The sequence below is a fragment of the Notamacropus eugenii genome, chromosome 1 (assembly GCF_028372415.1).
Source record: "Notamacropus eugenii isolate mMacEug1 chromosome 1, mMacEug1.pri_v2, whole genome shotgun sequence".
NCBI lineage: Eukaryota > Metazoa > Chordata > Mammalia > Diprotodontia > Macropodidae > Notamacropus > Notamacropus eugenii.
In genome coordinates, this window is record NC_092872.1 from 141,265,523 (window position 1) to 141,281,014 (window position 15,492).

At 40.1% G+C, this 15,492-nt stretch overlaps 1 protein-coding gene across 4 annotated transcripts in view; it reads left to right on the forward strand.

Moving 5' to 3' along the window:
• The first annotated feature begins 6,596 nt into the window (after positions 1–6,596).
• DNAAF4 (dynein axonemal assembly factor 4) overlaps positions 6,597–15,492 on the forward strand; it is a 105,639-nt gene continuing 96,743 nt past the window's right edge. For 3 of the 4 annotated variants that reach the window (XM_072615971.1, XM_072615988.1, XM_072615996.1), the window contains exons 1-2: positions 6,597–9,182; positions 9,863–10,010. In XM_072615971.1, the coding sequence (XP_072472072.1) occupies positions 9,057–9,182; positions 9,863–10,010 (274 nt within the window). In that variant the 5' untranslated portion in view covers positions 6,597–9,056. The remainder of the gene's footprint in view (positions 9,183–9,862; positions 10,011–15,492) is intronic. The other variant, XM_072615981.1, reaches the window with a different exon arrangement.

Below are 15,492 nucleotides of genomic sequence, written 5' to 3' on the forward strand. Positions count from 1 at the left end.
AAGAGAATGGCCAGAACAGGGGTAATGGCCTGGAAAAGAACTGAGAGATGGTTTTTAGGGGTCACAGTGAGGAGAAATAGGGTTAGGATTTATAAGGCATGAAGAAAGATGAAATAAAAAAAATTGTAATTAGCATTTCTCCTTAGCCTCAGCTTATTCTGAGCTTTAATAGTTATTGCTATTGCTATGGGACTATGCTACATTTTTTAAAAATTCATCCTCTATTACTATAATTTGCTTTCAATTTCTATAAATGTCCTTTTAAAATCTATTGGTCCTCACTCTTCATTTCTCTGTTTTACTTTCTGGGGCCCCTTCCTGGTAACTCCCATGGTGAATGCTCTGAGTGTATTAGCCATGTGTTTGCCTCAGGAAAGGCTCTTTCCCTGGGGGCTCTTAAGCAAGGTTTTATTTATTTATTTGTAATACAGTGTGTGGTAGCATTATATCTGTGTGATCCTCTATAAGTATCAGTACTATGGACCTAATGCCCCACCCACACTTTTAATTCATCTTACCTGGGACTAACTTAATTAATGGTTTATGTCCCCATCCCTTCCCAACATGCTGTGTCAACTTTTAAGCAAGTCATAAATTCAAAAAGTAATTTAATTCAAATAAATACAAGTGTAATAAAATATAAGCAACCAATTTGTGTAATAACAAAGACTTTAAATATCTCAATCCTTTCACCAACAAACATGGTACTTCACTTTCCCTGGCTCTCATTGCAGAATGAAGAAACAGAAAGTGTATATGCCTAACACTAATCTCTTGATACCAATGTATACAGGAAGAAATGCTACCAGCCATTAACAGCAATAAGCATTCAGTGCAGAAACTATACTTTTCCCTTTGCTCAAACAACTGCAAAATCCTTCAACTCATATTTGCTGGTTTTCTGTACTGTACATTGTCTTGTTCAACTACATAGAACCTCACTTGCCGTTCTCAACAAACCTATGACCTTCCCATCTCAAGGAGAAGATTGTGCTCGTGATGTCATTCTTTCTTCTCTCTCTCTCTCTCTCTCTCTCTCTCTCTCCCCCCCACTCCCTCTCCCTCCTTCCCTCCCTCCCTCCTCTTCATAGTCTGCGCTCATACTGACATCCATATTGCCTTGTAGGGCAGCTGACTTTCGTTGACAGTTAATAGCTTTTTGTCAGAGGTCCACTGCAAGTTGTGACTGACTAGCTGGATAAAATATCAATTGTTTTGCATCTCTTCCCCATCTTTTTTCTTCTGCAGATAATTAATTTTTAGAATACTTCTCCTTTTTTCCCCATTTTCTTCTATTTCTACTGGCCTCCATAAATCATAGATCTAACTTCTTTTGGTTTTGCATTTTTTGTTGTTTTTAATTATTTCAGTTGTTCAGTTTAAATTGTTTTCCATTTTCTCTCCCTCTCAACTTCCCCCTCATTATCAAACATCATCATTGGACCTCTAGAATTATGCTTGTTCGTTGCATTGATCAGAGTTCTTAGGTCTTGCAAAGTTGTTTGTTTTTACAATGTTGTTATTATATAAACTTTTATTGGTTCTCCTCACTTCACTCTGAATCAATTCATACAGTTCTTTGCAGATTTTTCTGAAAGCCTCTTTTTTGCCATGTCCCTCTTGCCATTTCTTATGACATGATAGTATTCCATTACATTCATGCACTGTACTTTTTTAGCTATTCCTTGTTTTAGGGATAATTCCTTATTTTCCAGTTCTTTGCCACTACAAAAAGAGCTGTAAATACTTTTGAATATATATTTACCTCTTTCTTTCATTACTTAAGCTTATAGGCCTAGTAGTGATTGTTGTTTGTCCTTTTTTCAAGACGGCCAGTAATGGGGTGATGTCTTGACTTTAATGAATTAGATTTAAGTGAGGCATAGTTGCACAATTGTCAGCCTTACTCTCTCTTCCAGAGTCATTGAGGTTTTGTGGTAAGACGAAAGGCAGAATGACTCTTGACAGCCCAGCATGCAGTAGATGACCTTGGCATCTTCAATGTCTGACCAAGGTCTAAGTGCTACACAGTGTCAGCTTCAGCCACCTCCATGGCTGTTGGAATAAATTGTTCTCATATGCTCATTCCACTAGAGTAAGTCTTCACATGCTTGAGGTAGACACCTGTTTAACTCATCGGAGGCTTTGAGGCCCTTTGGTTACCTTCACCCTGGTTTAGCCTGCCTGCCCAGGCGGTTTACCTGGGTGTGGCTACTGTAACTTCTTAGAGTCATAAGTGAGAGGTGAGTGCCAGGGAGACCCCAAAGATGGATAAGCCACCCTGAAAAAGAGTGAGCCAGCCCCCATACCAGAGGTCCTAGGCCTCCTTGAACAACCCATGTGCCTCATTGGGTCAAAGGATATGCACAATGCAGTGACTTTTGGAGCATAGTTTCAAATTCTTTTCTAGAATGGCTGGACCAATTCACATCTCCACTAATAGTTCATTAACATACTCTGTTTTCCTGAAGCCCCTCCAACATTTGTCATTTTCCTTTTGTTTCAACTTTGCCAATCTGATGGTCATGAGGTATAACTTCAGGTTGTTTTAATATCTCTAATTATTAGTGATTTTGGGGCATTTTTTTCTAATAACTATTGACAGCTTTAATTTCTTCCTTTGAAAACTGCCTGTTCCATATTCCTTTATTACTTCTCAATTGGAGAATAACATCTTTTCTTATAAATTTGAATCAGTTTCTTATATATTTTGGAGATGAGACCTTGGGGGAAATTGATTTAAATATTTTTTCCTAGTTAACTGTTTCCCTTTTAATTTTAGCTTCATTGGTTTTACTTATGCAAGGGTTTTAAATTTTTATTGGATAAAAATTATCCACTTTATCTTAAGCAATCTTTTCTATACTTTGTACATGAACTCTTTATCTGTAGATTAAAAAGAATTTCTTTAGAATTATACAATTTCAGAGTTGGAAGAGATTTTAGTGACTATGAATGAGTGCCTGAACAAGTATCCTATCTACTTGTCTGGTGATCATCCACCTTTTCTTGAAGATCTCTAATATAGAAGAAGTTTGGTGATGGTGGGGGGTGGGTGGGGTGTTACCATCTTTGCCAGACTGATGGCTGTGAGATAGAAATTCAGAGTTGTTTTAAAATGAGTATTTCTCATATTCTTAGTAATTTGGAGCATTTTATACGGTTTTTGGCAGTCTGTATTTCTTCTTTTAAGAACCACCTGTTCATATATTTTGATCATTTATCTATTGAGGACACTATGCCCTTATTAATGAAGCCTATAGTCCCATTGACTCTCTTGACTTCCATATCACACTCATGATTCAAATTGAGCTTTCATTGTACTAAAACTTCCAAATGTTTTTCATGGTACCTGTTACCTAGCCATGCCTCTTCAGTCCTGTGCTTCTCAAGTTTATTTTTGGAATAAAAAAAGTAGGACTTTACATTTATCCCTATCAACTTCTTTTTTTTAAATTAACTAATTTTTGGTTTTCAACATTCATTTCCACAAGATTCTGAGTTCTAAATTTTCTCCCCATCTCTCCCCTCTTCCCACCCCAAGACACCGTGCATTCTGATTACCCCTTCTCCCAATCTGCCCTCCCTTTTATCACACCCTTCCCTTATCCCCATCTTCTTTCTTTTCTTGTAGGGCAAGATAGTTTCTATACCCCATTACATGTATTTATTTCCCAGTTGCATGCAAAAACAATTCTCAACAGTTGTTCCTAAAATTGAGTTCCAACTTCTCTCCCTTCTTCCCTCCCCATGCATCCCCACTGAGAAGGCAAGCAATTCAATATAGGCTATACATGTATGGCTACGCAAAAGACTTCCATAAAAGTCATGTTGTGAAAGACTATATTTCCCTCCATCCTGTCTTGCCCCTCATTTACTCTATTCTCTCTCTTGACCTTGTCCCTCCCCAAAAATGTTTACTTTTAATTACTCCCTCCTCCCATTTGCCCTCCCTTCTATCATCCCCCCACACCCCACTTCTCCCCTTCTCCCCTACTTTCCTGTAGTGTAAGATAGATTTTCGTACCAAATTGAGAGTGCATTTTATTCCCTCAAGCCAAACGTGATGAGAGTAAGCTTCACTTTTCCCCTCTCATGTCCCCCCTTATCCCCCATTGAAAAAGCTTTTTCTTGCCTCTTTTATGAGATAATTTGCCCCATTCCATTTATCCCTTTCTCCTCCCAATATATTCCTCTCTCACCCCTTAATTTTATTTTTTTAGATATCATCCCTTCCTATTCAACTCACCGTGTGCCCTCTGTCTATATATATATATATATATATATATATACACATATATATATATACACACACACATATGTATATATATACATATATATATGTAATCCCTCCAACTACCCAAATATGGAGGAAAGTTTCAAGAGTTACAAATACTATCTTTCCATGTAGGAATGTAAACTGTTCAGCTTTAGTAAGTCCCTTATGATTGATTTCTCTTGATTCTTGTGTTTGAAAGTCAGATTTTCTATTCAGCTGTGGTCTTTTCATCAAGAATGCTTGAAAGTCCTCTATTTCTTTGAATGACTTTTCTTCAGTGAGCTTTTGAACCTCTTTTTCCATTTGGTTAATTCTGCTTTTTAAAGCATTCTTCTCCTCATTGGCTTTTTGGACCTCTTTTGCCAATTGAGTTAGCCTATTTTTAAAGGTGTTATTTTCTTCAGCATTTTTTTTGGGTCTCTTTTAGCAAGCTGTCAACTCACTTTTCATGATTTTCTTGCATCGCTCTCATTTCTCTTCCCAATTTTTCCTCCACCTGTCTTACTTGATTTTCAAAATCCTTTTTGAGCTCTTCCATGGTCTAAGACCATTGCATATTTACTTTGGAGGTTTTGGATGCAGAAGCCTTGACTTTTACGTCTTTCTCTGACGGTATGATTTGTTCTTCCTCATCCAAAAGGTTGGAAGAAAATACCTGTTCACCAAGAAAGTAAACTTCTGTAGTCTTATTTTTTTTCCCCTTTTTGGGGCATTTTCCCAGCCTGTTACTTGATTTTTGAGTCCTTTGTCAAGTGGAGGGTATACTCCAGGGAACTGTAAGTTCTCAGTTCCTCCAAGGTGGCACAATCAAAGGAGAGGAGTTTATTCCTCTCCTGGCCTGCATTATGGTCTGGAAGCAACCACAAACTTTTCTGCCCAGGATCTTCTCCAGAGCCTCCACCAACTCCACCATACCTGCACTCTTCCTCACCCCAGGGCCATCACTCAGGACTGAGACCCAGATCAGCCACTCGATTCCCCCCAGGGTCTTTGGGCCTAGGGCTCCAAAAATGGACACTGTGCTGCTGTGACTGCTGCTGCCCTGGGGCCAGGCAGGACCCTGCTCCCTTCTCACCCAGGTGAAAGAGCTTTCACACTGACCTTTGGCATTTATGGGTTGAGAAATCTGGGAACCACAGCTGCTGCCCATGATTCTGCGCCCTGAAGCCTGCCCCAGTCCTGTCTGAGCTGCGCCACATGGCCAAGGCTCGGCTGCGCTCTGCTCCGAGCCTGGTGCCATAGACCTTTCCTGTTGGCCTTCCAGGCTGCCTTGGGCTAGAAATCTCTTTCACTGTCATTTTGTAGCTTCTGCTGCTCTAGAATTTGTTTAGAGTCATTTTTTACAGGTATTTTATGGCTATGGCAGTAGAGTTAGAGCAGGTCCGTCCTTCTATTCTGCCATCTTATTTCCATCCCCATCTGCATCCATTTCATTTCATTAGATTTGGTCCTTAGAGTCTACTGAGGGACTGTCCCAATTTTGGGTCACCTGTAAATTTGGTAAATAAACCATGTGTTCCTTTATCCAAATTACTGATAAAAATGCCATAACAGAATAGAACCAAGGACAGGTCCCTTGGGCTCTCCTAGAAACCTTCTAATTTGGCATCACTTACTACACTTCCAGTCTAGTTATTCAATCACGTCTCCTTTCACCCACCAGTACCATCAAAATACTCATAAGGAGTTTCTTTGTCTAATGAATTCTAAATATATTATGCCTATGGATTTTCCATCATCTACTAGTTTAGGAACCCTATGAAAAACATAAATGAGAGTAGTCTGCTTTACATGTTCTTGATCATACCATGCTTGTTCTTAACAATCACTGCTTTCCTTTGTAAATTCTCAGAAACTATCCTTTTAATAATTTACAGTTTTGCTAGGAATTAGTCATTTGAAGATGCCACATTTTTGTTTTTGAAAGCTGGCTTATCTCTAGTCCTTTGGCACCGTTATTCCATTCTTAATACTAGAATGGAAGAATGGTCTGTTTTCATGGTCCAAAAATTTTAGAGACTAACTTTGGCCAATAAGACAAATTTTAAAACTCAGTCTAGCTTTCAGACTTCTCTACAACTTGGTTTACACTACTCCACTTCATATGTTCCTCTATGTTTTTATCAAACTGGACTATTAACTATTCATGATATCATCTTGCCATCCCCACCTCTAAGTATGCAAGCCACCTTCCATGCCTGGAATGCACTCTGTTATCATCTACACTTGTTCAAAATCCTTTGCTTCCTTTAAGGGTCAACTCAGGCACCATTTCCATTTAGCCTTCCCAGAATTATTTTTAAGACAAAGTTTGTTTTAATAGTGAAATATTTATTAACAAATTTTAAAAATACATTGGGAAATTGTGAGCCTTTTTGAACTGGGGTAAGGATAGAGATACTTGAAAAGAGCTGAAGTCTACTGTGGAGATGCACAAGTCTGTTTTTTTATAAAATCTTCCAGAGAGTTACTGTAGTGGGGAGGTGTTAGTAGTGTGCAGTGAGAAACAATGTCTCGTAGGGGGAAAAGTGCTGAATTTGGAGTCAAGAAACCCTGGGCAGAAATCCTGGCTCTGCTATTTATAACCTATAGGAACTTGGCCCAGTCACTTAAATTTTGAGGGCCTGTTTCCTATCTATGAAATAAAGCAGTTGAGAAGGTCTCTTAAGGTCTATTCCAGCTTTGTAATTCTATCTTGATCCCTTACACGTTTATTCCTTATTCAAGCTTTTCTCTAGTCAGGCTATCTCTTTTGCCTTTTGTACTAGTAAGTATACTTTGTGTTCATGTTAAGTGAGTAGAGAGTGGAAGGTGTGTAGGTTATGTATGTCCATATTGGATGTCTTAGGATATAGACAAGTGACTTGAGAAGAATCAAGAGATGTCCCTGGAATCTTGCCTAACTCTAAGGGTAACTTCAGTGTTTGCTTTGTGGGGTACAGGAGAAAAGTCCATGAAGCTAGCTGCTCTATTCTCCTTTGTAAGAAGGGTTACCAGAATAGAATTATATCTATATATCTTGCTAAATACTGCTGTTTTAGAAGCACAGTTGGTTAAAAGAAGAAAGGCTCTAGCTTCCTGGTTTCTATATCTTAAAGGGAAAAGGGTACCAAGTATTCCATCAGCTTGGTTTCTTCCTGTCAAATACTGATTACACAAATGACTATCACAAATAACAAAGAGCAAGTAAATCCATTTATATAAGCAAAAAAGAAAAAACAGAGAAGCTATACAGATTTGATTATATTAGAAAATAAAATAAATAAGCTTCTTCCCCCAGGGAGCAAGGGAGTTCAACCAAGAAAGAGATCCTGTCCTCACCCAAGGGGTATTTCCCCAAAGTCTCTAGGAATGCAAAGTGGAAATTAGGGACATGCTGAGCGGCTGGCTTTCCCTTATATATCTTCTTCCTTCTCCTTGGTGCTGTTCCTAAAGATACTCTCAAGGAAGGGTGAACCAAGAACTACTCTATTGTCTCTCTCAAGCTGTCACATCATTTCTGTTCCTCAAGAACAAGGCATTCAGGATCACTGTCAGCATTCTCTCCACAATTAGCAAGCCTCATGCAAAATTCTCCAGGTTTGACTGGAAATTCTGGTTTCAAGGGTAAGAAATGCCTCATTGTTTTCCTCTCTGTTGCTAATATTTCCTTGGCAAAGTCTTTTCAGTAAGTGTCAATGTTTGTAAATAGAACTGTGTATTGAATAGGGATTGTCATGGTCGCAGAATTCATTATCTAGATTAGGGGTTATTAATCTTTTTTTGTTTTGGTTGCTTTGCCAGTCTGGTGAAGGCCATTTTCCTTCTCAGAATAATATTGTTGCCCGGATTCATGCTGGAAGAAAATGCTGAATTTTAGCTACGTGCTAGGGAAAATAGAGATGTAATTTGTTTCAAGTTCAGTCTCCCAGAACTCTAGCCAGGAACCCCTTCGGCTGTTGTTTGGACTGTCAACAGAAGCACTGGCAGAATTTGGCAGCCCCTAGGCTCGGCTGGCAGAGGCTTAGAGAAACCCAGAGCCCCTTCTATGCTGCCATGTTTTAGGAAAGAAAACGTAAGTTCTTGAAAGAAGTCAGGGCTTGACTTGTACCAAGCAGGCACACGCAGGACGCGGAAAGACCTCGACGTCCTGGATCATCCCTAGATTCCGGAAGGGCACTGAGCTGCAGGAGATGAAGTGAGGAAGGCCTGCCATCTGCAAGGCCTGAGGAAGCGCATCAAAGCACGCCCCCGTGGGTATTCGAGGGGCATGGCGGGAGTGCCGGGGCTCGCCGGCGCAGGCATCCCTCGCAGGGTCGCAGCTTTCTCCCTCCTCCTCCCCCAGCACCACGTGTTTTCACGGGTCCCAACCGCGCAGACTCCGTACCGGCCGCTGCCGCTCCTCCAACTACGTGGCCAGACCTCCCCCTCCCCCATCGGAGATTCACCGCCCGCGAGGCGCCCCGCTGCCCCCCGCGAGGCGCCCCGCTCCCGCCCGCGGCTGCGCAGTGTGCTTTCTTAGTTAAAAAACCAAAAAAGCCCCTTTTGATCTCCGATCTCCGCGCTTCACGCGCCGGCTGCTAGCGGCTAGCTGAGCCTCTCGCGACCTAGGCCCGGCCAAGAGAACACAGGAGAGGTCCGAGGCCTCGCAGGCCCCGGCTACTCCCCTCCCCCAGGAGGACCGACCCAGGCCGCCTTGCCCCGGAAGAGCTTCGGAAGGGTCGTGCTTCCTTAGCAACTGAAGGGAGCGCGGCTAGCAACGCCGGGTCGGTACTCTTCCCGAGGACGGCCGCCGAAGATGCCGCCCCTGCCGGTGCGGGACTACAGCTGGCAGCAGACCGAGGCCGCCGTGTACCTGTCTTTGCCCCTCCGGGGCGTCCGGCCTGGGAACGCCGACGTCTTCTGCACGGAAGAGTACCTCAAGGTGGGCTCCAGCCTCGAGCCCGGGGGCGCCCCGGCCCCCCTGAAGCGGACGGCAGCCCTGGCCCCACGCGGGCCGGGAGGCCTTCGGGTCCCTAGAGCTCGGAATCTTCTTTTATCCTTTTGTACTTAGAATCTGCCCGTGACCGAATAGCGTCGGATTCACGAGCGGAGGGGCTTTAAAGGGAAGCAGAAATAGTCAGGACGCGCCCCCGAATCGTAGGGCGAGAGCGGGAAGGACTGAGGCCGCCCGGTCCGTCTCCCTCATTTGACAGATGGGGAAACTGAGGCTCGAAGAGCTAGATGCGAATTCCGCTTCTTGGCCCTTCATGCGGGGCTCTTTGGGCTCTGCCGGAGCCGCTAGTCATGGGGTGCGCAGAGAGCTAGGCTGGGCGTCAGGTACGGCCTGACCCTACCTGGCGGTGTGACCCGGGAAAAGGGAGGTCCTAATAGCCCCCACCCCGCAGGCTTGTTGGGAGAATCCAAGGGGGCGCTGAAAGTATCTGTTATATTTTATTATATATAATAAGTAATTTTAGGTGAGTTTTATCACAGTTACTATTTTTGCTCTTCCTAGTTTTTATTTTAATTTTATTTATTTTAATTTTGTCTTGTTTTAAATTTTTTCTTCTTTTAAACCCCACATTTACATTAATTTATCTCTTTTATTCCCCTTTTGGATAGGTCAATTATCCTCCATTTTTATTTGAAGCATTTCTCTATGCTCCCATAGATGATATTAACAGCAAAGCCAAAATTGGGAATGATGCCATTGTTTTCACATTGTTTAAAAAAGAAATTGGAATGTGGGAGGCCCTTTCTTTGGGAAGTGGTAAGTCATTGATTAAAAAATGGGCACTCCTTTATTTACCCCTTTCCATTTTTTTCCCCTCTGTTCCTCTTGGAAATAACCACAGTACTTCCAGAGGAGGAAAGTACATGATCTGAGTCTTTAATTGAGACTTAAATCCAACAATACTTCATCAGATGTCAGCCTGCCTGATTTCTCTCAAGTCTCAGTTAAATCCTACCTTCAGAAAGAAGCCTTTCCCAGCCCTCTTTAATAGTAGTGCCTTCCTTCTGAGACTACTTATCATATGTAGATATATGTACAAAATTATTTTACGTATATAATATAGGTTTTCTTTGTACATAGTCATTGGAAAACAGTCATGCTGTTTTCCCTATTAAATTGTGACCTCTTCAGGAGCACAGACTGTTTTTTGCCTTTCTTTGAATCAGAATAGGGAAGACTCTTAAAAAATACTACTTATGGAGATGGGAGTATGATATCACAGTGAAAGATAAAGAGGGTTTAATAGATTAAAAAAAAAGACTTTCTGGACAAAGGGAGGAAGTAATCACTGTACTCAAAATTGTCCCATTGAGGAAGAAGTCAGGATTGGAAAACTTATTTGTAATCAGTATAGCTAAGAGCAGTAGTGTTCTGAATGAATATATGCATATGACATACTGAACATGTGAAGTCTTTAAAGGTCTTTCTGGTTCAACAAAATGCAAAGAAAAACCTTGTCTCCCTTGCCATCAACATTAGGTTCTTAATGATGATTCTGGATCTGTTGTCTTCAGAATATAATACACATTCCTTTGTTAGGTATTTTAAGTCTTTCCCAGTCTGGTACCAGCCGATGTTCCTAGACTGTGTACGTAGAACTCCCCTCACAACGCTATCATCTGCCCAGATTGACCTGTATTTAATACTCCCTCTCCCACCTTTGTTCAGGGTCTCAATTTTGCCTAGAAAACCTTTATCTCTTGGAACTCCTGGCTTCCTTCAAGGCTTAGCTCAAGCGCTACCTTCTTCAGAGGTCTTTCCTAATTCCCCCAGTCATTAGTGACAACTCCCACTCCCACTCCCCCAACTCAATTTATTTTTGTTTTTTTAGCAAATTTTTTAATTTTAAAGTTAAAAACAAAATGGGAAAAGGAAAAAAATATTGCCATGTACAAAGCAGACCATATGAGAGAATTCAGTATAAAATAGTAAATTTCCATTCAAGAAAACCTTAATGTATAATAAATATTACACATTGTTTTCAAAACAGTCCAGCTTTTCTTTGCTTCCTTGTTGGTTTTCTTTTGCTCTCTGCTGTGCAGAGAGGCTACAATTAAGCATGGGGATATATATGTGTATGTATGTATATATACACACATGTGTATATAACATACACACACAGATATCTATAAACATACACATCTATACACGCATATACTCATAAACATATGTGTAAGACTGTATTATGCTTATTTCCTCCTATCATCTGTTTCACTGGAAGTGGATAGAATTTTCCTTCACAAGTCCAAGTCTTTCTGTGTTTTTCTAAATCAAGCAGCTCATCATTTCCTACTCTACAGCAATATTCCAATCCAATCACATCCTATCAGAGAGATTATCTGTGAATGTTTTTCCCCAGTTTTCTGCATTCCTTCTGTTCTTGGCTATGTAGGTTTTATTTTGTATACAACTTACATTTCCCTATTTGTGAGCAGGTATCTCCACGTCCTCCCTACCCCCATGTCTCAGAGGAAGCTAAGCTCCTTGAGGACAGAGACTGTTTTACTTTTGTATTTCTTTTCCCAATATTTAGCTGATTACATAGTATTTATTAAACACTTACTATGGACCACATAGTAGGCATTTAAAAATTGATTTGTCTTCTCTCATGTTGTCAATGGGAAGAGATATATAATGTTGTCTTTATGGTAAAGCCAAGTATCTCAACTATTTTCCTATACAGTGATTTAATCCTCAGAGTTTCTTCTAGTATGATAATTCTGTCCGTATTTCTCCTAAAAGGCCTTTGTGCTATTTTTTTATTTTTATATGGTTCTTACTGCAGGATAGGCTACACCTGGCATAGACAAACAGGTTTCCTTGTTTAAAAAGCAAATACGGAAGAACAGAGTCCAAATAACTTTGTGTATAGACTTCCAGTATTTGGAAACAAGCAAACCTGAATCCAGGTGAAAATAACATCTTGGTTTATAGTTTAAATAGACTAAGCACTCTGTGAGATGTCAGGTGGTCCAATGCTGTGCAAAAATTCTAGCCTCTTTAGAAAAGATAGTAAAAACTTATTAGAAAACATTATCCTAACTTTGCAAAAATTTGACGTTAGCTTCTGTTGTATCATATTTAATTTTGGTTGCTGTACCTCAAGAAATAATATGAAGGCTAGAAAAAGTATGATTTAAACATTCAAATATCAAGGGAATGATGAACTTAAGAGAAAAAAAAGGATTCCTTAGTCTGGAAAGATGAAGACTGATAGGGAATAAGGTTAAACTCTGTAGAATCATAAACGTTGTAGTTTGATGAGCACACATTTGTTTACCAAGTCCTTAGATCTTTAGAATATAATCTCTGAAGCTTAAAAAGCAAAGCAGTGTTTTTTGTTGTTGTTGAGTCATACAACTTCCTAGTTAGTGAATTTACAGAGATTTGCACAGAAGATGATATAGCCCTCCCCCCCAAAAAATAGATTCAATAAAAATTTAGATAAATTAACTTTCCTTTTAAGGAATCTAGTAGTCCCTGTCCCTTTCTCTACACCAACTTTCTATTAAGGTAAGTTAGGTGTGTTTGGATTTTTCCCTGGTATTTTGATATTATTATCACGGAAAGCAACTACCCCTTTTCACAAAATATCACTTTTTTGCTACTGACAAAACAAGGATGGAGTTAAACCATTTTGCCCTCTACCAGTACAGAATAGTGCCTTCTCTGCAACTTTCAGTCTTACATAGATTCCTAGGGCCTTAAGAGTTTAAGTAACTTATACCAGTGTATCTCAGAGTAAAGACTGCCACGATGCTGGATCTGCATGAGCTGGTGTGGTTTTTCATATATTTTTAATTCTAAGAAGTTACTCTATAAATTGCTTTCCTTTGAAATATTGTTACTTACAGACTTATTCCAATCATTTAGAAGGTGATACTGACTTTTCAAGTCAGAAGAATAATTTCCCCAACTGCCTTCTCCATGCTCCAAGATCTCATGCTAATTAAGGAAAAATATTATTTTATTTCTTACTCTAGATGCGAAAAAGATACTGGTGTCATTTAAGAAGAGCCTACATGGACAGCCTTTTTGACACACAGCTTGAATTTTCTAAGATGTTTGTATCATATTGACTAAGATGTCTTTTCCAAAAAGACTCTCTTGAGAATGATTTCCAAATGCATCTATTCACTTGTAATGAAATTTGATCTGAATTGAGGGAGAAACCTCATGGCTCTTTGAGACTGAGTTACTGTCATAATGAGGTTCAGAAATTCTGTCCTAATTTGTAAAGTTTTGAGGCAACCATTTTGTCTTTCTTTGGAGCTGGTGTAATTTTGGCTTTACAGAAAGGACCCCCTTGCCCCAGTATATCTCTGTTATCAGTGTATAACAACGAAATAATATACTGCTAGCTTCACTTCTTCAGGTTAATAAACATCTTCTGAAATGAAAATGTTCATGCTGGGTGGATGGAGGGGAAGGAATGGTTAAACAAATTAAATTACTCATTTATTAGCAAGAATTTATCAGCTCTCTTTGATCCCTATGGCAGCAACTAAGAGAAGAAAGCTGCCGCAAGCGTGAGCTAGTCAGTATATCTCTTGTTTAAAATGCAGTGAGCAGAGGGAGTAGTTACCAAGGGAGTAGTATTTAGTATTTACTAACATGAGAATAAGACTAAGGGTAGTGTGAGTACAAACAGCTGCAGATGGATAAGGCAAAGCATTTAGCTGCTGCTGAGAAGGCAGAACTGGTATGTATGTGTGTAGAGGGAGCAGCTATTCTCTTCCACAGCTAGGGAAGGACCAGCACAGTAGGTAGGAGAAATATTATGCCACTGGGGACAATTGTTTCCTGTCATTTTCTAGCACTACTTGTTAAGAACAGTGGTATTAAAGTCACTTTCAGAGTAAGGGCTGGTACAGGTGTTTGTTTGGTTAGATTAGTTTGGAGGAAGTCAAATAAGCATAACATATCTCAGCAGTGGACTTAAAGCTTAGGAAAATGGAAAAGAGTCAAGGATCCAGCCAGAAAATTTCCTATACCAGCAATGATCTTGATGTTCTGTCTTTACTTATACTTGTATGTGAGTTGATAAAAATTTTTAGAAGTTAAAACCTGTGGTGTTAGAGTCCAAGGGGGTGATGTTTAATATTTGTGTTTGAGAAAGTGCTGGAAGTGTAATTTGATTTATCTTTTCTGTCCATAAGATCAAGCTAGGGCTTGACTATACCTTCTTAGATCATGAAACCTCAATGCAGATTTAGCCCTGAGCATGGCTAGTGTGTGTTCAAGCTATGTTAGGCTGAGGTTTCATATGAGTCACCATAAGGTTCTGTATTGAACCACAGTGGTAGTCCATGATAGCCTGAACAGGGTTCCAAAGGAATAGGGAAGCTAGGTTGCACAATGGATGGAGTGCTGGGTCTGGAGTCTGGAAGAATCATTTTCCTGAGTTCAAATCTGACCTCAGACACTAGCTGTGTGACCCCGGACAAGTCACTTTACCCTGTTTGCCTCAAATCCTCTTCTGTAAAAGCAACCACTTAAGTATCTTTGCCAAGAAAACCCCAAATGGGGTCACAGAGTCAAACATGACTGATAACAATTGAATAATTAAAGGAATGAGTGTTAGGGTTTGTAGGTAGGGAAAGTAAAATAATTTTTGAAATAAGGGCTACTACCCAGAGAGGGCAGGCTTGGGTTTGGTGTCACAGTGGGTAACACTGGAGCACTGCAGAAGAATCTTGGAGAAGTGTACCAGAAATCATTTATGTATCATGTCAAATTTAAAAATCTCTTCGCAGAAAACTTCGTGGTAAGTTGGGTAAGTGCTGGCATCTTTGTCCAGGAGCCTCCACTGCTCTTGTTATTCCTGTACGCTGTCCCTCTCTATGAGGAAGGCAGCAAGAGACACAGAAAGGAAATAAGAGAGATCTTTCAATACACATGCTTTCTGCTTCAAAATTTTGTCTAGGGTTGGCTCTGCACTGCTTCCCCACATATCAATATTTGTTATGATTATTAATATGAGAATCCTACCTTGAAATATCAGTTCTCTAGTAGTTGTTTTTATATTAACTTTACTCTCTCATTCAGCATATAGATACAGAGTAAGTAAGGATTTAATTTATTGCCTGTCAACAGCAATCACAACTTCACAAAACTTACATGAAAACTGGATTACAAGAGAAACAAACTGCATGTGGATCCCAAAGAGTTCATGATCCACACTGAAATTTGCATTTTTATAACTGCAAGAGAAAGGAATGAGATACCGGAAATCTCC